At 43.8% G+C, this 21,344-nt stretch overlaps 1 protein-coding gene across 1 annotated transcript in view; it reads left to right on the forward strand.

The window, feature by feature from the left end:
* LOC139370817 (voltage-dependent calcium channel subunit alpha-2/delta-3-like) overlaps positions 1–21,344 on the forward strand; it is a 52,259-nt gene that overhangs the window by 16,133 nt on the left and 14,782 nt on the right. Inside the window, exons 5-17 of the mRNA XM_071110600.1 lie at positions 66–228; positions 1,452–1,583; positions 3,081–3,141; positions 3,482–3,632; positions 3,928–4,002; positions 4,142–4,231; positions 11,160–11,273; positions 14,516–14,594; positions 15,256–15,389; positions 16,536–16,553; positions 18,336–18,407; positions 18,488–18,568; positions 20,062–20,136. Coding sequence (XP_070966701.1) covers positions 66–228; positions 1,452–1,583; positions 3,081–3,141; positions 3,482–3,632; positions 3,928–4,002; positions 4,142–4,231; positions 11,160–11,273; positions 14,516–14,594; positions 15,256–15,389; positions 16,536–16,553; positions 18,336–18,407; positions 18,488–18,568; positions 20,062–20,136 — 1,245 coding nt within the window. The remainder of the gene's footprint in view (positions 1–65; positions 229–1,451; positions 1,584–3,080; positions 3,142–3,481; positions 3,633–3,927; positions 4,003–4,141; positions 4,232–11,159; positions 11,274–14,515; positions 14,595–15,255; positions 15,390–16,535; positions 16,554–18,335; positions 18,408–18,487; positions 18,569–20,061; positions 20,137–21,344) is intronic.

A 21,344-nucleotide genomic window follows, 5' to 3' on the forward strand; every position in this document is an offset into this window, starting at 1 on the left:
GCGGTGCTGATGCTAACTCAATGTTACTTCTATCATTACGGTCTGGATTATTTCCCTCTCCTCAGTATGAGTACTTTAACGCGGTGCTGATCAATGAGGTGGATGAGGAGGGCAACAACGTGGAGCTGGGAGGCGAGTTCGTTCTGGAACCCAACGACCACTTCAACAACCTGTCAGTCAACCTCAGCCTCAGTGTGGTGCAGGTGCCCACCAACATGTACAACAAAGGTACGTTCAACAGCACACACCGACGTGTACAGCAAAGCTACGTTCAACAGCACACACCAACGTTTACAGCAAAGGTACGTTCAACATCGCACACCGACGTGTACAGCAAAGCTACGTTCAACAGCACACACCAACGTTTACAGCAAAGGTACGTTCAACATCGCACACCGACGTGTACAGCAAAGGTACGTTCAACAGCACACACCATCACAAACACCCAACAGAGCCTACTGGAAATAAAGTGTATGGGTAGATCTAAGCCTCATTGTGGTCCGGGTGCCAGTCAACATTTACAACAAAGGTAGGGACACTCAGACACCACTGTGTGCAAAAATGGATACAGCAAAAGTAGGGGCATGCCCACAAGAGATGAGATAGGAGGGGGTGCATGGCGGGAACAGATTTGCCCTTCAGTGAAAATACAAATATTTTCAATTGAATGAGAAGCTGATTTGTGGTCAATTTCATGTCAAATTCAAAAATTTGAATTAAAACAACTGAAACGTGCCATATATTTTCAATGGAATGGAATGGACCCTGACCCTGCATGGTGAGAATGAAGTGCAGTGCTCTAGCCGTGTCGGTATCACTGGAGGGTGTGTGGTCCATAATGGCCCGACGATAGAGAGAGCAGTCACAGCATGAGTGAGTGACGAGAGGAGTGAGGAAGGGATGTTCATTTTTTTTCTCTTGTAGTGACTGACTGTTATTTGTTTTCTAGCCCAGTGTGTGGCCTCTCTGTGTAGTCCTGGCTGACTTTTCTCTGGATATAATGACCTCTTTCCTTTGGATATAATGGCCTCATCAGCGCTTCACACTCCCCCTTTGTTCTTGGCACAATGAGAGGCTCCCTGACAGGATCAGTCTCTGCTTTGGCTGTGTGTGTGTGTTTGTGTGTGCGTTTGTGTCTCTGTGTGTGTGTATGTATGTGGAGGCCATGCAGCAGAAGGACGGGAGGACAGTATTTTGTCAACCTCAATGTCCCTCCACCAGCAGGGTCAATAAGGGCCAAAGGTTAACGGTCCAGCACACCTGTGTTCAGTGTTAATGGTGATGATGATCATTATTACCTGGTTATTATCTCACTCACTCTGTCTCCCTCCCCTCTCCTCTCCCCTCCCCTCTCCTTTCTCTTTCTCTTTCTCTTTCTGTCTCTGTCTGTCTGTCTGTCTGTCTCTCGCTCTCTCTCTCCTGCTCACTGTCTCTCTGTCTCTCTCGCTCAGATCCAGCCATAGTGAATGGGGTGTACTGGTCAGAGGCCTTGAATAAAGTGTTTGTGGATAACTTTGAAAAAGATCCATCCCTGATATGGCAGTACTTTGGCAGTGCCAAGGGCTTCTTTAGGCAGTATCCCGGTGAGTTGTGTGTGCGTGTGTCTAAGTGTGTGTCTGTGCGTCTAAGTGTGTGTCTGTGCGTCTAAGTGTGTGCGTGTGTGGGGGAGGTGCTGGGAGCAGTCACTGTACGAACTGCGGGGAAATGAAATGGAATCACTAAAAGGGTGATTTTGCTAATGTTGTAATTTTACAGACCGTCAGAGAGGATGCATATAGCAAATTAATCCGAATGCGTGAGTCCAGCAGCGGCATACCACAAAGCAGTCCAGAGCAATGGCAGTCAGAGATATTGGATCATTACAGCACCATCAGACAGCCACAGGGCTGACTGCAGTACTATATCCTACTGTAACACCACAAAGATGGCCAATAAGTGGTGATACAGAAATGCGTCCCCTTCTCATTGTAGTCATATCATTTAAAGTCATGGATGACAGTGGATGATGTCCTACATTAGGTCAGGCTAGTGTAGTGCTATGCCCCGTACACATCATGACGTGTTTCATGACGTTGTATGTCATCTTCACACAATCTCATTCCGCTGGTGGACCGAGAGCATAGGGTTTCACAACGCAAGACAAGATGGAGGAGTGCCTAGTCTCTCGTCAGAGATAGCATTTGGGGGGGGGGGGATATATTGTTTCAGGTGATAATTAAATGTTTTGTTTAGTTACTTTTTCCTCAACTTGTTTCTCTAACTTTCTAGCAAGTCAAGCTAGTTATCAGAGCAGCTAGCTAGCTAAAAGCTAGGCTAAGTTGAAGATAGTGTCGCTAGTGACCTCCACTTAACAATTCTCATCAAAAACAAAAGTCATTAACATCACAATAAAATAAAATGTGAGGCAACAGTCAATTTAACATTACTATTAAAATAGTATTCACTATTCACTAAAACAGATTATGGACACAGTTATTCCTCTCACTTCGCCTCTTCCTCTCTGGCTGCAGTGAAGACAACTCAAAGTTTGGAAAAATTTGAAGCATGCGACATCCGTTTTGCAAAGGAGCCTTCAACCGCAAGGGGGAGCTGCGGTACCACTCCGTTGTGGACGATCCCCATTGAAATGAATGACGTCCAGACTGCTCAGTAATGTGAATGAGGCTTTAGAGCAGGGTCACACTTTTACCCCACCCCTAGCAAACACAGCTGATTAATCAAATTGCATTCTAAACTGAAGCTCATGATTGGGTGATTATTGGAGTCAGGTGTGTTAACTGGGGCTGGGGCAAAACTGTGACACCAATCAGGCCCTCGAAGACTGGAATTTCCCAGGCCTGCTTTAGAGTGTAGGACATACTAGCATAGCACTGTGCCCTTCAGGGATCTGGCATCCTTAGACCCGACTCTCCTTTCTAATTTTTATTGAGTAGCAATGAAAGAAACGGAGACATGTTTAACCGCCATTTCTACAGGCAATGTGCAGCCCATAGTTGACTCTGGCACATCCTTACACTCCGTATGACTTAAACATGGTGCTTTGTGTATCTAGCTACGTGTCTTTCTCCTTATGGTTGCAGGGGTCAAATGGCATCCAGACGAACACGGGGTCATCGCCTTCGACTGCAGGAACAGGAAGTGGTATGCTTTTTCACAATAGGTCAACATTAGCCAATTAGAACACGGCTTCCTCTCTTGCCCTGTAGCCTACAGTATGATGTCCATATCAAGACGTTTGTGAAGAGTACAGTATGGCAAGTCTTGAACCCTGTCACATACATTGTCCATTTGTTGTGTGTTGCTTTGGCTCCGCTACAGTAAATTGATTCCAGTCAATGTTTGCTGCATTGCAGTCCTAGGTTGGGCAACGGGTTGTGTGTTGTTATCCACGCACTTGCTATACTCCCATGTATTTGATGGATAGATAGATCAAATGTTGGGCTACTGTGTGGATACTAGGTTATCATCCCTCCTTGCTCAGGTACATCCAGGCAGCGACGTCTCCTAAAGACATGGTGATCCTGGTGGACGTTAGTGGCAGTATGAAGGGCCTGAGACTGACTATTGCCAGACAGACGGTCTCCTCTATACTGGACACACTGGGAGACGACGACTTCTTCAACATCATCGCTGTCAGTATCATTAATGACCTGTTTGTGGGGGTGGGATTTTGTGTGTGTGTGTGTGTGTGTGTGGTGGGGGGGGGGGGGTGTATTAAACTTATCTGTTTATTTGAGTAAAATAAGGTGTTTCTACAGCTCGTTTTTCTATACCGTGTTTATGATGATTAGTCAACCTCTTATCTAAAACAATGACAATGGATGAATAGGTATGTCTAGAATTTCCTGCACAATGTGTGTGTGTGTATGTGTGTGCACTTCATGTATCATTCCACTCATATCTAACCCTCTCCATATGTGTTCACAGTACAATCAGGAGATGCACTATGTGGAGCCTTGTCTGAACGGTACACTGGTGCGAGCAGACAGAAATAATAAAGCTGTAAGTTCCCCTCTCTCACACACACTTACACACACACACACACACACACACACACACACACACACACACACACACACACACACACACACGATTGTATGTAGATCATATCATGTTTGCCTCTTCCTATGTTATCTGTTAGCATTTCCGAGAACATCTGGACAAGCTGTTCGCCAAAGGGATTGGTCTGCTGGGTGATGCTCTGACCGAAGCGTTCACCATTTTAAATGATGTAAGTTCAGCCTCCGACTTTAACACTGTAAAAGTTCATTAATTAATTTGTTCACCACAGATATTGCACAAAGAAATATACAGTTAAAGTCGGAAGTTTACATACACTTAGGTTGGAGTCATTAAACTCGTTTTTCAACCACTCCATACATTTCTTGTTGACAAACTATAGTTTCGGCCAGTCAGTTAGGACATCTACTTTGTGCATGACACAAGTAATTTTTCCAACAATTGTTTACAGACAGAATATTTCACTTATAATTCACTGTATCCCAATTCCAGTGGGTCAGAAGTTACATACACTCAGTTGACTGTGCCTTTAAACAGCTTGGAAAATTCCAGAAAATGATGTCATGGCTTTAGAACCTTCTGATAGGCTAATTGACATAATTTGAGTCAATTGGAAGTGTACCTGTGGATGTATTTCAAGGCCTATCTTCAAACTCAGTGCCTCTTTGCTTGACCTCATGGGAAAATTAAAATAAATCCGCCAAGACCTCAGAAAAAAAATTGTAGACCTCCTCAAGTCTGGTTCATTCTTGGGAGCGATTTCCAAATGCCTGAAGGTACCACGTTCATCTGTACAAACAATAGTATGCAAGTATAAACACCATGGGACCACGCAGCCACTCAGAAAGAAGACGCGTTCTGTCTCCTAGAGATGAACGTACTTTGGCGCGAAAAGCGCAAATCAATCCCAGAACAACAGCAAAGGACCTTGTGAAGATGCTGGAGGAAACAGGTACAAAAGTATCTATATCCACAGTAAAACGAGTCCAGATCGACATAATCTGAAAGGTCGCTAAGCAAGGAAGAAGCCATTGCTCCAAAAACGCCATAAAAAAGCCAGACTACATTTTGCAACTGCACATGGGGACAAAGATCGTACTCTTTGGAGAAATGTCCTCTGGTCTGATGAAACAAAAAAAGAACTGTTTGGCCATAATGACCATCGCTATGTTTGGAGGAAAAGGGGGATGCTTGCAAGCTGAAGAACACCATCCCAACCGTGAAGCACGGGGGTGGCAGCATAATGTTGTGGGGGTGCTTTGCTGCAGGAGGGACTGGTGCACTTCACAAAACAGATGGCATCATGAGGTAGGTAAATGATGTGGATATATTGAAGCAAATGGACAATGACCTTCCAAATGGACCAAATTACCTTCCCCAAGCATACTTCCAAAGTTGTGGCAAAATGGCTTAAGGGCAACAAAGTCAAGGTATTGGAGTGGCCATCACAAAGCCCTGCCCTCAAACCTATTGAAAATTTGTGGGCAGAACTGAAAAAGCGTGTGCGAGCAAGGAAGCCTACAAACCTGATTCAGTTACACCAGCTCTGTCAGGAGGAATGGGCCAAAATTCACCCAACTTATTGTGGGAAGCATGTGAAAGGCTACCCAAAACGTTTGACCCAAGTTAAGAAATTTAAAGGCAATGCTACCAAATACTAATTGAGTGTGTGTAAACTTCTGACCCACTAGGAATGTGATGAAAGAAATAAAAGCTTAAATAAATAATTATTCTGACATTTCACATTCTTAAAATAAAGTGGTGATCCTAACTGACCTAAGACAGGGAATCTTTACTAGGATTAAATGTAATGAATTTTGAAAAACTGAGTTTGAATGTATTGGGCTAAGATGTATGTGAACTTCCGATTTCAACTGTGCGTCTTACATGTGCCGTATCTGTGTATCCACATCATGAACATCACACATAATGTAATATTCAACTCAGCAAATGTCTACTATGTAGAGCGGATGAAACACACAACACAAAACCCTAAACACAAATTGGTTCTCAAATGCGTCTTGGACTTTCCAGAATGACTTTTTACTTGATTGAACAACAAATACGTAAACACTCTTGGGTACACGCCAGAGAAGTTTGAGTAGAAAGGCAATTAGTTCAGGCACAATAGTTTCATGTCCCAACCTAATTGAATGATGAAAACAAGCAACATCAGTACACTCCAGCAAGGTGTACCTACTTATTCTCAAGCTCTGAGTACAGCGCGTCTCCTCCCCGTTTTCCCCGTTCGAAACGCTTCACTGCAATCCCCGCTATCCTCCGTTCCACCCCCAGCGAACACAGACACGTCGATTCTGAAGGTGATTAATGACTGTAATTAACGGTGCTGATTAATAAGGAGGATGATTGGAACACAAAGCCGGTGGAGATAAGACCTCTCTGCTCTCCTTTTATCTCTCTGTTTTCAGGCTAGCGGTCCGCCGCAACGCGCAGAGTCCCGGGAGCACGGCTTCAATGTCTGCATTGGTACGATTCATTGAAGCTAGTCCAATGAATATGGTAATCAGTTGGCCAATAAGCCCAGTGTGAAATGCATTGTTACAGTAGGCCAGGCTACCACCTTGGTGAATGGATGGAATGGATACTGACTGGGCTAGAGCCATTTTTCTTTCTGGTTTATCGCAGGGCAGATCGAAGGTAGGAGGCGATTGACTAGCTCTGGAGTGGAGTACACTGCAGCATTCTCAAGACTATGGTTTCCTGAAGGTGCTTGTGTGTTTCTCTGTTAGAAGCAGGACCGTGGGTCTGAGCATAAACACACCTTGACCATAATATTGATCATCACCATCATCCCATAATCTCCACATTTGTCAACCCTCGTATCCTACCCAGTAGCGGTTTGTGGGTAAAATCCAGTGGTGTAAAGTACTTAGGTAAAAATACTTGAAAGTACTACTTAAGTAGTTTTGGGGGACTATCTGTGCTCTACTTTACTATTCATATTTTTGTCAACTTTCACTTTTACTTCACGACATTCCTAAGTAAAATAAGGTATTCCAAAATGTTGTAGAAATCTGTTTTCGCTTTATCATTATGGGGTATTGTGTGGAGATTGATTAGGAAAACATATCAAAAGTAAATCTAATAGCTAAAATATGCTTAAGTAAAAAAAAAGGTATAAATTAAAAGTATAAGAAGTATAAGTATAAATAATGTAATATTCCTTATATTAATCAAACCAGACGGCACATATAGCCAGGGGCATGCTCCAACACTCAGACATCATTTACAAATGAAGCATGTGTGTTTAGTGCCACCACCAGATCAGAGGCAGTATGCATGACCAGGGATGTTCTCTTGATAATTGTGTGAATTAGACCATTTTCCTGTCCTGCTAAGCATTCAAAATGTAATAAGTAATGGTTGTCAGGGAAAATGTATTAATTAAAAAGTACATAATTTACATAAGTATTCAGACCTTTTGCTATGAGACTCGAAATTGAGCTCAGGTGCATCCTGTTTTCATTGATCATCCTTGAGATGTTTCTACAACTTGATTGGAGTCCACCTGTGGTAAACTCAATTGATTGGACATGATTTGGAAAGGCACACATCTGTCTATATAAGGTCCCTCAGTTGACAGTTAATGTCAGAGTAAAAACCAAGCCGTGAGGTCGAAGGAATTGTCCATAGAGCTCCGAGACAGGGTTGTGTCGAGGCACAAATCTGGGGGAAGGTTACTAAAAAATGTCTACAGCATTGAAGGTCCCCAAGAACACAGTGGCCTCCATCATTGGAAGAAGTTTGGAACCACCAAGACTCTTCCTTGAGCTGGCCGACCAGCCAAATTGAGCAATCAGGGGAGAAGGGCCTTGATCATGGAGGTGACCGAGGTCATGGAGGTGATAGTCACTCTGACAGAGCTCTAGAGTTCCTCTGTGGAGATGGGAGAACCTTCCAAAAGGACAACTACCTCTGCGGCACTCCACCAATCAGTTCTTTATAGTAGAGTGCCAGACGGAAGCCGCTCCTCAGTAAAAGGCACATGACAGCCTACTTAGAGTTTGTGAAACAGCACCTAAAGGACTCTCAGACCATGAGAAACAAGATTCTCTGGTCTAATGAAACCTAGATTGAACTCTTTGGCCTGAGTGCCAAGCGTCACGTCTGGAGGAAACCTGGTGGTGGCAGCATCATGCTGTGGGGATGTTTTTCAGCGACAGGGACTGGGAGAGTCGTCAGGATCGAGGGAAAGATTAACAGAACAAAGTAAAGAGAGATCCTTGATGAAAACCTATTCCAGAGCGCTCAGGACCTCAGACTGGCGTGAAGATTCACCTTCCAACAGGACAATGACCCTAAGCACACAGCAAAGACATTGCAGGAGTGGCTTCGGGACAAGTCTCTGAATGCCCTGAAGTGGCCCAGCCAGAGCCCGGACTTGAACCCAATCAAACATCTCTGGAGAGACCTGAAAATAGCTGTGAAGCGACACTCCCCATCCAACTTAACAGAGCTTGAGAGGATCTGCAGAGAAGAATGGGAGAAACTCCCCAAATACAGGTGTGCCAAGCGTGTAGCGTCATACCCAAGAAGACTCAAGGCTGTAATCTCTGCCAAAGGTGCTTCAACAAAGAATTGAGTAAAGGGTCTGAATACTTATGTAAATGTGATATTTCAGGTTATTTATACATTTGCAAAAAAAATCGAACACCTGTTTTTCCTTTGTCATGGGGTATTGTGTGTAGATTGAGGGGTAAAAACGATTAAATCCATTTTAGAATAAGGCTGTAAAGTGACAAAATGAGGAACACTTTCCGAATTGTCTGTATACTTCAAACTAAATACTTTTAGGCTTTTGCTCTAGTAGTGTTTTATTGGGTGACTTTTACTTGAGTCATTTTCAATTAAGGTATCTTTACTTTTACTCAAGTATGACAATTAGGTACTTTTTCCACCACTGGTAAAATCACTTGGGAAGCCAAGTGCAAGTAGAAAAACATGTTGACTCACTCTACTTGTAGAGAAACGTCAATACCATCCTCCTCTCTTTCATGTTGACGAAACGGTCTATCACTCTGTCATACAGTACATGCTTTAATTGTTTTGTTGTCCTAGGCTACCTGGTTAAAATGCTTGCTCGCTAGCCTAACTTCCATTCATGGGCAACGTTAGCTAGTTAACATTAGCCTTCTACATCTAGCTACATATTGAACTTCCGTCCTCTCCGGCCAGGGGCACAACAATGTATAAATGAATGGTTGGATCAGAATCGCCATTATAATCATTGCCCAGAACAGAGAATTAGTCCAAATCCCTAGCTCCATCCATGGCTGATTTAGAAAAAGGGACCATTTTAGCTAGCTAGCTAGCCAGTGAAGGACAACAACACAGCGAGATGCAACAATTCTATTTTTTTTTCTGTCAAGGACGTATGGTCTCAATGGGATTTGATAGGAGTGATGCCAAACCCAAATCCATTTTTGGTGCGCCAGGACCATTCCCAGTTGAGCTGTGAATGGCAAATGTTTTATACTTTATTTTGTCGTCAAGGAAGGCCAGATGCTCGCTGGCTTCCCTTGCCTTCAATGCAAAGGGCAGCAGAAATGCCATCCTCGTTTGGACCAGACAGCGCCAGATTGACGCTCTACACGTTGAGAGACTGAAGGGCGTTGTTTTGCACACTCGGATGTTAACTCCTGTGAGACACATTCAGCCTCTTGCGAATTGACGGAAAATTATGACACACAGAGAGATGAACAATCAATTATTTGTTGTTTAAAACCTTATGAACATTATGTTCTGTCTAGGTGGTATACAATTCTTTGCCTCAGACAAACCGCCGTAGCTTTAAAATGGCTTGCGGTGTCAAAGCGTTTAGAGATGACCATATTGTTGAGAAAATACATGTAAATCACTTGCTGTGTTTGTCTAGGTCTCTCTGACATATCTACAGTAACTCTTTTCCCTAGCTCGAAGGGATGCTCTGAGCAAGGTCAACTTTTGGAAGACGGCAGGTAGCCTAGTGGTTAGAGCATTGAGCCAGTAACTGAAAAGTTGCTAGATCGAATCCCCGAGCTGACAAGGTAAAAATCTGTCATTCTGCCCCTGAGCAAGGCAGTTAACCCACTGTTCCTAAGCCGTCATTGTAAATAAGAATGCCCTTAACTGACTTGCCTAGTTAAATAAAGGTGAAAAAATACACACACAAAAAAAACTTGTGGTAATCCGCAGTGGGTACGGAGACCACTGTGCATGGATGTGTAAGAGGTGTGTGTGTCAAAAGAGACAGTCCGTGTGGTATTGTAATCCTGTGTGTGTGTCCACACACATTCTTGCTATGCTGGTGTGTATTGGGAGCAGAGTCGTGCTCAGCTCAGCAGCTTTCGGACGGCGATAAAGGCGCTCCCTTCACAAACCTCTATTTCTCCACATTCCCTCTGTCACACAGGTCAATAAACCAGTTAATTACCGCCATGCATCTTCTTCCATCAGATTCATGTGGGCTGCACTTCCCGGTTTATTTACAAAGAGATTATCTGTGTTTTAGTCCCTGACGGGGCCCGCGGGCACGTCGGGCGCCAGTATCAGACATCATCAGACATCAGCAGTGAAAACAGCTATTACACGGCCACGGGCAGAGATGACAGGCAGGCACAGAGTCTCAGAGCAGACCTGGGTTCAAATACTCAAACACTACTTGAAATCTTTCAAATACTTTTAGCATTTTAGTTTGGAGTGCAAGATGGGCAGGGTTTGCACTCCTTGTGAGTATTCTATTGGTTCAATTGTGTCAGACTAGCTCAATCAAGCCCAGGTAATCAAGCCCAAATAGTGTTTGAACCCAGATCTGTCTCGGAGGGAGCCCAGGTGTCAGAGACAGAGATGGGATAGGATTAGAGGAGAGATGAACACGCCCCGTGAATAAATGTTGCTCCTTTTTGGAGATAGACATCTGGCTGTCGGGAAGACCGTGGTGCACAACCTGTCGTTGATGTTCCCATCTGGTTCAACTCAATGAGTTTCCTTATTAGAAAAATAGTAAATAGTAGATCATCTATATCAATTAATCATCAGAACTTTAATCAACCAAAATCTGCCTAAAACTACAGAGTCAAGTTCCTAACGATGTATTGTGTATCCCTGTGTAAGCGTGTGTGTTCTCTCTGTGTGCGTAGTTTAACCAGACTGGGCATGGCAGTGTGTGTAGCCAGGCTATCATGCTGGTGACTGACGGGGCAACGCAGATGTACGACGATGTCTTCGCCAAGTTCAATTGGCCAGACAGAAAGGTGAGATACTGGTCATGGCTGGGAAGGCGCTACAATAGGTTCTCTCTCTCTCTCTCTCTCTCTCTCTCTCTCTCTCTCTCTCTCTCTCTCTCTCTCTCTCTCTCTCTCTCTCTCTCTCTCTCTCTCTCTCTCTCTCTCTCTCTCTCTCTCTCTCTCTCTCTCTCTCTCTCTCTCTCTCTCTCTCTCTCTCTCTCTCTCTTACAAACAACCATTCACTAACTCACACACACACACAGCTGCTATTTTGTATTTGTATTGCTATAAAATGCTCCCTTACTATACCTACCAATCATATCTTATATTTCTTATTTCTTCTGCAAAATAACTCAGAGATTTACAGCCATTTCCAACACCCCTGAAATGGATTCAAGTTGCTCAATCTCTTCATCAGAAAAGTCTCATAAAACTCCATCTTCGTAAAACTCCATCTTTGTAAAACTCCATCCTCGTAAAACTCCATCCTCGTAAAACTCCATCCTCGTAAAACTTCCTTTCATCACCCTTTTGTTGCAGAAAGTTTTCCTCCACAGGAAAATGCAAATGAGTGCAAATGGACTTTGTGATTTACATAAATGCAACAGAAACCCACAGAAATGCGTTTTCTTCATGTGGGGGGCAGTCGAGTCATTCTTTCAGATTCAAGTGATAGAATTTGAATTCAAATGGAGTCCATTGGTTTCCTGCAGGAACTTGATGATCTGATATGTACCTAAATGCATTTGAAACCTGTAATACTCAGAAATACACAAAAATAAGCAATGAACCAAATCCTGGTAAAAAAAAAATAATACAGTATTTTTCTCAGTATTACCATAGCTGATGGAATTTGAAGGTATTGCAGAAGATACTGATGTCCCTGTGCCATCCATGGTAGGCACTGGTTAAATCACTGGGTGTATAATCTTAGATAGCGGAAAGAAGCGTCCAGTCTTGGGTTATTGCCACCAAAACAGAGTTCCAAATCAACATTTGTGCCTATCAACCAAATATTTCAACATTCCATTTTCAATTGCTATATCATCATTTTCAAATGTAATTGTATTCTAATCAATATAATCACCATGGCAACACTGTTGCTCTTATCAACCAAACATTTGCAATTCAAACATTTTGGCAACTTTGCTTTGGTTGATTTTGTATTGTTATGATAACGACACACCAACACTCCAATCCATCTCTCCTTCTCATTTTCTCACTGCCTCGGTTTTCCTTTCAAACTCTCATTGTGAATCTGTTTCATTTGAGATTTCCTTCATGCTTGTGCTGTGTTTTCCTTCCTTTGAGACTTGTCCTTTTCCGTCGTTTTAAAATGACGGATATTAGACGGCAGTTTGATTTCCCTTCTTGGAACGTTTGGCGAAATGTAGTTCTTATTATCCAAGTACAGCTCACAGCCCAGGAAATGTACAATTGCCTGAACTATACATGTATCTCATAGAGCTGACCTGACACACCGTGACATGTGTCCTTAACCAGAGAAACAGGAGGGATAAACCGTTTTCAAGGGCAGAATCATGGTTCAGCCTCAGTCCCTGAGCCCGCACTCGCGCAATGGTTTACGCGGCACGCAGAACAAAGAGCCAGTCGAAACCTAAAACATTTCACTCAAGCTGATTTCCTTTGCCTATTAAGCACCTCTCTTTTTGAGCTGTTTTATCCAAACAGTCCAAACCCTGTTCAATGACCAGAAGATACGGTAACACTTCACTTAAGCTGATGATTAATGTCCATTTTTCACTTGACCTTTATTTAACCAGGCAAGTCCGTTAAGAACAAATTGTTATTTACAATGACGGCCTGGCAAGAGGCAAAAAGGCCTCCTGTGGGGACGGGGCTTAGATAAAATAAATTAAAATAATTGAAGACAAAACGGACAACACATTACGTAGCATTCATAAAGCCTTTATAAGCGTGACATAAAGAGTCACAATGGAGGTGCTGCGTAGACGGCTCAGAGAGCTTGTCCCTGGCGTTCAGTGGCATCTCTGTTTGACCTCCATCCACCTCAACGACCGATTGGCCTGACACAATCAGCCACTCACGCAGACAGCGAACTCTGCTCTTGCGTGTGCTTGGCTGGAGGGAGAGGACTGAATGTACTCCAGTGTCTGGCCTCTCTCCTCCTGTCTTCTCTCTGCCTCTACTACCCCGGGCTGGCTCTCAGTGCTCTGGAGCCCTTCTTCTTCTTCTGTACGTATCCACATAGAGTAGCCTTCTCCCTGCCTCTACCGCTATACTGCCCCAGACTATAGCTCTGTGCTGTGGAGCCCCTCTCCTCCTGTATCTACTCTGTCATTCCCCTGCCTCTACCCCTGCCTCCGCCTCTGGCGCCCCAGGCTGGCAATAGAATCTCTGAATCCCCTCCTCCAGTACCATAGGCTTCGCCCTGCTTCTGCCTCTCAGCCTCTGTCATTGTCGCCCCAGGCTGGCTCTATATTGGAGGGTCTTTCTGGGGGGGGTGTTTTCTGGGCCACTCTGTGACAAACGGCTGGGTGAAAGCATTAGGCAAATGCAATTGAAATTAAATGGGCTGCTGTGCTATTCACAGTGCAATAAAAACAGCAGCTTACGGCCCTTTTGTCCAGTCCTATCAAGCAAATGCGTGTCGCACAAAGGGGCAGTATTTGGCAGTGTAACTCCCCCACCCCCCCTTCCCCAAACATACCCAGAGGGGCAGTATTTGGCAGCCGTTCACTCCGGTTCTCCTATATGCTTAGCATAGCATCTGGAGCCAATGAGCCGTGCCGTATTGGCAGAGAGTCACAGAAAGTGCACACATGGACCCGTTCCCATGTCCAGCTTGAAGCCCTCTGATTGGCTTACGCCACAGAGAGAACGTAACCTGCCTCTTGTCTCTCCGTGCTGTCGACTTAGGTTTATACATACACAGAGATCTAATGAAGCACATGCGTGCAGATATATGGATGGATGAGCAAGAAAGGGAGCAAGAGGAAGGGAAAAACAATGAAAAGGAGAAAGGGATGAGGAGAGGAGAGGAGAGAGGAAGGGGGAAATAAAGATAAATAGCTACGGAGCACTGGTCTTTCCTCGTGAGGCACATCTAGCACTGTAGTAGTGCATACAACCACCCCTCATCTCCTCTCTCCAGACAGATAAAATGAGAGCAGGAAGATGGAGCCCCATGTCGTTCCGTCACGGTGAATGTTTATGCACTCTCTATTTAAATCTGAGCTGGCTACCACCCTGTAAACGCCTGACGATGCTGTCTCCTCTCCGTATAGGTGCGCATATTCCCTTACCTGATTGGCCGAGAGTCTGCCTTTGCTGATAACATGAAATGGATGGCCTGTGCTAATAAAGGTGTGTCTCCTCTTCGTACTATACCATAAGAAACACATACACTTGGCTGTGTGTAAATGTGTGGGTGGGCGTGAGTGTGTGTCGGGTAGATAGGAATTGTGGTTATTGGTGTGTGTTTGTCAAAGAGGTGTTTGTGTGTGTTTTGGGGAGGGAAGAGAAGAGACGCAGGTGTTAGATTGTGAGTGTGTTTTGGGGAGGGGGGAATTGTGGGTGTTAGTGTGTGAGGTGTGGGGAGTGAAGATATGCAGGTTTTAGTGTGTGTTTGGAGGTGTTGGGGGTGGCTGTGCTGCTGATGTGAGCAGTGCAGAGCGGAGCAGCAGTGGAGTGACACAGAGGGGTCAGGGGGCATCCCTGCCTCATCCCTCTTCCTGTCAGAGCCTTTCCCCCTGACCGCCTGCCGCTGATGGCTCCCGTGTGCCCACGCTCTGGATGAGAGGAGAACGCTCTGGACTGGGAAAGTCACAGTCAGGAAAACTGATGACTTGCGGGATTACACAGCCCAGCTAGTCTAACCTTATTCTGATACTCACAGTAACAGACACTTACTGGGAAATGCCTGTGAAATACCTTAATGTGATACAGTGTGTGTGTGTGTGTGTGTGTGTGTGTGTGTGTGTGTGCGCGTGCCTGCGTGTGTGTGTGTGTGTGCTTGTTGCCTCAGGGTATTTCAGTCAGATCTCCACACTGGCTGACGTACAGGAAAATGTGATGAGGTATCTTCATGTTATGAGTCGTCCTAAAGTCATCGACCATGAGCATGACACGGTCTGGACGGAGGCCTACGTGGACAGCACTGTAAGTTTCATAGTGAGTGGAAAAAGTTAGTGACTGTGTGTAAGGTACATAATGTACTGTATGTACTGTATGTCCACCAGTGTACGTAATCAGATTACTTTTTATAAGTAATGAAGTCAAGTGATTGCGGTACTTTTTCAAATTGGGTATTATTAATACAGTTACTTTGTCAAACAGCTTTCAGAATCATATCTCTGCCGGGCTTATATTTCCATGATCCAATCTCGACCTGCGAGCGGAGAAAGGATGTTTGGATAAATGTCATGACAGCTGCTGTCCAGAGAAATGTATAGAGGGCGCACCCCTCATCTTTGCCATTGATCGCTTCTGTGATAGCAAAGCCCATAGAGAGCTTTTGCGTCTAGTGGAAAGTGTGCCCTCTATACATCTCTATGAGTCCATTGTGTATGTGCAGTCTATAACCAGAACTGGAATCGGTACAGATGTTTGGCTAACAGTATATACGGCTAATTAAGCAGCCCCTATAGAGCGCAGCACTTGTAGACGAGCACAGGAAAGCAGCGCCACAGATGAAAGGAGAAACAAGCGATCAAAGCTGAGTTAGTAAGTAGCACATCCTTGGTAGAGCGCGCCGCTCGCCTTGCTCCCTCCGACAGTCAAACAAACTGAAAGATTTTGAGTCGCAATGCAATGTAACGCGGAACTTAAAAAAAAAAAAAAAAGATGTAACAAGTAATATGTAATATATTGCTGTTTCAAGTAACTAATCCCAACACTGGTTTCCACCCTCTATATGAGTTCATACTGTATGTATACATGCCCGAACATGCTTGCGTATCGGTGAGTGTGTGCGAGGGTGCGTGCGTGCGTGTATGTGAATGTGCGCGTGTGTTCCTGCATCTGTGTGTGTGTGTGTGTGTGTGTGTGTGTGTGTGTGTGTGTGTGTGTGTGTGTGTGTGTGTGTGTGTGTGTGTGTGTGTGTGTGTGCGTCCGTGTCCTCTCTGATCAGTCCCCTTCATGCTACAGGATTGATTCCTCATTATGAGCTTCATTAATTCTGACTGGAATGTTCTGCACTTCTGTGTCTAGAATGTTAAAATGCAGGAGGAGCAGTCTGTCTGTATGTCTGTTGTACAGGAGGAGAGCCCAATCCTCATTTGTCATTTTTGCTGTCTCCTTCTGCAGCTCTCCCAGGCACACAAGGTAAAGCCTCTCTCTCTATCGCTCTTTCTTCCTCACTCTCTCTCATTTCCTTGTCATTTAGAGAGTATTTACTGTGCACATTTGGACTATTTTCCATTATGGTGTATAACATGGATAGCTTATTTGAGGTGTTATATGGTTGCCATGGATCTTTGTCTGTAATCTGGTTGCTGAGGGTCCTTGAGTAGTGAGTTTCTCCCCTGCTGTGAAGTTAAGGCAATGCAGCGCAGTTGAGACTGCTGTAATGTGTAAAGCTCTGCTTCTACTCAGTATGTGGATTGTCCACTACTGTATGTGTATTGTGCACAGTACACACACACACACACACACACACACACACACACACACACACACACACACACACACACACACACACACACACACACACACACACACACACACACACACGGCCACAGAGGTAAGGGCTGGGGGTGGGGGGATTGTCCTCTGGCGTGTGTGCTCTTGTATCTCAGCCACAGAGAATCGCCATTCATCATTCTGTGGATCATTGCCTTTTATCTCCTCAAGCTCGTAATAAAACTGACATTGGAGCGGAGAGAGGAAGAGAGAGAAGGAGAGGGGACGGGGGGGGGGGACGGGGGGGCGGCGGGGGCGGGGCTAGCACAAGGTCGTTTCCCAGAAAGTTCTCGTATCTACTGCTGCGTATACCCAGTGAGTCTTTACTAAGCTCCTCTGATGGACTGGGGGATTCTACCAGGGTCTACCTGTACAGGTGAGACTAGGCTTTGGAGGCTGTCGCTCTGGGGGGAAGCGGGTTGGTCGATGGTGAGACCCTCCATCAGTCATTTTGTCGAGCAGCCAAGACGATCCCACCCTAGTAACCGTTCATTGCCTCTCTCGTACGCACGTACATGAACACGCACAACAGCCAAACACGTAAGCACACACACACACAAGCACACACACACATACACAAATAGCCACACACTCACCATGGCTGCGGGAAGATCTTTAGGGGTGGGAGTGCACTAATTTGGTGGATGACATTTTTAAAACTATTTATTTATAATTGTTATATTCATTATTGTTTAATTGTGATTTATAAGTGTGTACTGGAGCACCCTTAGAACCTCTACTTCCAGCGGCTATGACCCTCACACACAGTGCACTCACAGCTGTGGCCGTGAGCCTCTGAGGTGAGGGAATAGCAGACCTAGTTTCAGTGAGCTCATGTGTTTAATCATGTCAGTTCTCATCCTGCTGAACACAGCCCCGCTCTCAAAATGAAGACACACACACACACACACACAAACACACACACTGGGGATTGCTCTAAACTGGAGCTTCGCTGTGCATTTACTGTAAAACCACAAACCGCAAGCAACATTTACCATATATTTACACTGCAGACTCACTTCTATTTTTTTTTAAAGCATTTGGCGACACAGTGTTTGAAGTTTATTTTGGTGAAATTACTGGACTGTAGATGTGTTGTGATGAAGCCTACTTGGTAGGGATGGACATTGGTGCATGTATTCCTCTATTGACACCGAATAGGATAGCATTTAGCATCAGTCAGACATGGAATACTGTAGCAATAGCCTCTGATGGTTAAAGTAATTGGAAAATCTCGATTGCAACCTCCTCGTGTCCTCTCTCCTCGTCTCCCTCTCAAAACCCATTGGAGGAGAAGGTCAGAGGGGAGGGACCTCTGGCTTTCTTATCCAATGGGTTTTGAGAAGGAGACAATGAAAGTGGGCGCGAGGAGTAATGCAATCGAGATCGGTCTTTGCCACTTCCTGTCACTGTGTTCCATCTCAGTCCAGAAACAAGAAGGGCCCAAGCCTGATGACCACTGTGGCCATGCCTGTGTTCAGCACCAAGAACGAGACCGTAAGTGTGTGTGTCTGTGTGTGTGTGTGCGTCTGTCTGTGTGTGTTATACTCACTCTTTCTCTCCTCTCTCCTCTACAGAAGAACCAGGGTATACTCCTAGGGGTAGTGGGCACAGACATTCCTCTTCAGGAACTCATGAAGATCATCCCTAAACACCTGGTACTGGGTTTACTAACCCATGTTTATGACCCATTAGATGCCTTGTCATTTACTGTTGTACTGTACTCTACTTTATGTAATCAAGTATCTCTATATTAGAGGTCGACCGATTATGATTTATCAATGCCGATACGGATTATTGGAGGACCAAAAAAAGCCGATACTGATTAATCAGCCAATTTTTTTATATATATATAAAAATATTTGTAATAATGACAATTACAACAATAATTGTGAACATTTTTATTTTAACTTAATATAATACATAAATAAAAATCAATTTAGTCTAAAAAAAATTATGAAACATGTTCAATTCGGTTTAAATAATGCAAAAACACAGTGTTGGAGAAGAAAGTAAAAGTGCAATATGTGCCATGTAAAAAATATAACGTTTAAGTTCCTTGCTCAGAACATGAGAACATATAAAAGCTGGTGGTTCCTTTTAACAGGAGTCTTCAATATTCCCAGTTAAGAAGTTTTAGGTTGTTATTATAGAAATTATAGGACAATTTCGCTCAATACCATTTGTATTTCATATACCTTTGATGTTGGATGTTCTTATAGGCACCATAGGCACCATAGTATTGCCTGCCTAATCTCGGAAGTTGATAGGCTTGAAATCATAAACAGCACTGTGCTTCAAGCATTGTGAAGAGCTGCTGGCAAACGCAGGAAAGTGCTGTTTGAATTAATGCTTAAGAGCTTGCTGCTGCCTACCCCCGCTCAATCAGACTGCTCTATCAAATATCAAATCAAAGACTTAATTATAATATAATAAACACACAGAAATATGAGCCTTAGGTCATTAATATGGTCAAATCCAGAAACTAGCATTTTCAAAAACAAAACGTTTATTCTTTCAGTGAAATACGGAACCGTTCCATATTTTATCGAACGGGTGGCATTCATAAGTCTAAATATTTCTGTTACATTGCACAACCTCCAATGTTATGTCATAATTATGTACAATTCTGGCAAATTAATTACGGTCTTTGTTAGGAAGAAATGGTCTTCACACAGTTCGCAACGAGCCAGGCGGCCCAAACTGCTGCATATACCCGGACTCTGCTTGCACAGAACGCAAGAGAAGTCACACAATTTCCCTAGTTAATATTGCCTGCTAACATGATTTCTTTGAACTAAATATGCAGGTTTAAAAATATATACTTGTGTATTGATTTTAAGAAAGGCATTGATGTTTATGGTTAGGTACATTGGTGCAATGACAGCGCTTTTTTGTAAATACACTTTTAGCGAAGTAGGCTGTGATTCGATGATAAATTAACAGGCACCACATTGATTATTTGCAAAACTGGACAAGCTAGTTAAACTAGTAATATCATCAACCATATGTAGTTAACTCGTGATTATGTTAAGATTGATTGTTTTTTATAAAAATGCCAAAAATGCAGATTACCGATTATTATGAAAACTTGAAATCGGCCCTAATTATCGGTCGACTTCTACTCTATATATTGTTTTTATGCCTTCAGCTGGGTATCCACGGTTACGCCTTTGCCATCACAAACAACGGCTACATCCTGACCCATCCGGACCTGAGGCCACTGGTAACACACTGTCTTTTAAACACACTCATACATTATGTCCCCTGCCTAGGGTTGTAAAATCAAAGGTTTCCTCAGAAATAATGGTTAGAGGATTCAGGATTTCCTGCTTATCCCCTCGTCGAAGCAGGATTTCTGGAAAACCTGGGAATTCTGGGAAAGTTGCCTGAATTTTGCGACCCTACCCCTACCCCTGTCCCTAACCCCTGTCCCTAACCCAAGCCTTGCCACAATGCACTAACCCTAACCCAAAAAGCCTTTACACATACTAATCTTTGGAGTGGTTAAACAGCTACAGTACATTGCAGTTTTCCCCTCCCCACTCAAACTCCTCCCAGAGAGTCCTAGCAAAATTATTTTTTAAACATTTTTTAAAACATTTTAATTGAAAACGATCACAATAAGGTACTTCATTGTTACCCAGACATTTGATATTGAGATACAAATGGCTGCATTGGACCTTTAAAGACATTCTCCGGAACTTTGGCGACTACTGAACGACTATTTCCTGCTTTGGGCCGGATGTGTCAGTGTGTAGTTCATACATGCATAATCTATGAGCAGAATTAATGTCTTACCTCAATTAACCACGAAATCCCGAGTTTGTTTTTCTGGAAGCTGTGCTGCACTATTTTCCCTACATTATCCCCCAAGTGGGTCAGCCTCCTAGCAATTCGAGTTCTTGCCAATGAGCTTCAGCCCCTCACCATTTGAGGGAACACAAGCAAGATGCACACACAGCAGAGCAAGAGAGCACAATGACATGTTGCATGTATAGTATGTGTACATACGGTGCTTTAGGAAAGTATTCAGACCCCTTGACTTTTTCCACATTTTGTTACGTTACAACCTTATTCTAAAATTTTTTTTTTTTTAAGTTCTCAATCTATCCACAATAGCCCATAACGACAAAGCAAAAAACACATTTGTAGAAATCTTTGCACATCTCTAAAAAAACTAAACAGAAATATCACATTTACATAGGTATTCAGACCCTTTACTCAATACTTTGTTGAAGCACCTTTAGTCTTCTTGGGTATGACGCTACAAGCTTGGCACACCTGTATTTGTGGAGTTTCTCCCATTCTTCTCTGCAGATCCTCCAAAGCTCTGTCAGCTTGGATGGGGAGTGTCACTGCACAGCTATTTTCAGGTCTCTCCAGAGATGAGGTTCAAGTCCAGGATCTGGCTAGGCAACTCAAGGACATTCA

Source organism: Oncorhynchus clarkii, chromosome 17, assembly GCF_045791955.1.
Source record: "Oncorhynchus clarkii lewisi isolate Uvic-CL-2024 chromosome 17, UVic_Ocla_1.0, whole genome shotgun sequence".
In the NCBI taxonomy this organism is placed as follows: domain Eukaryota; kingdom Metazoa; phylum Chordata; class Actinopteri; order Salmoniformes; family Salmonidae; genus Oncorhynchus; species Oncorhynchus clarkii.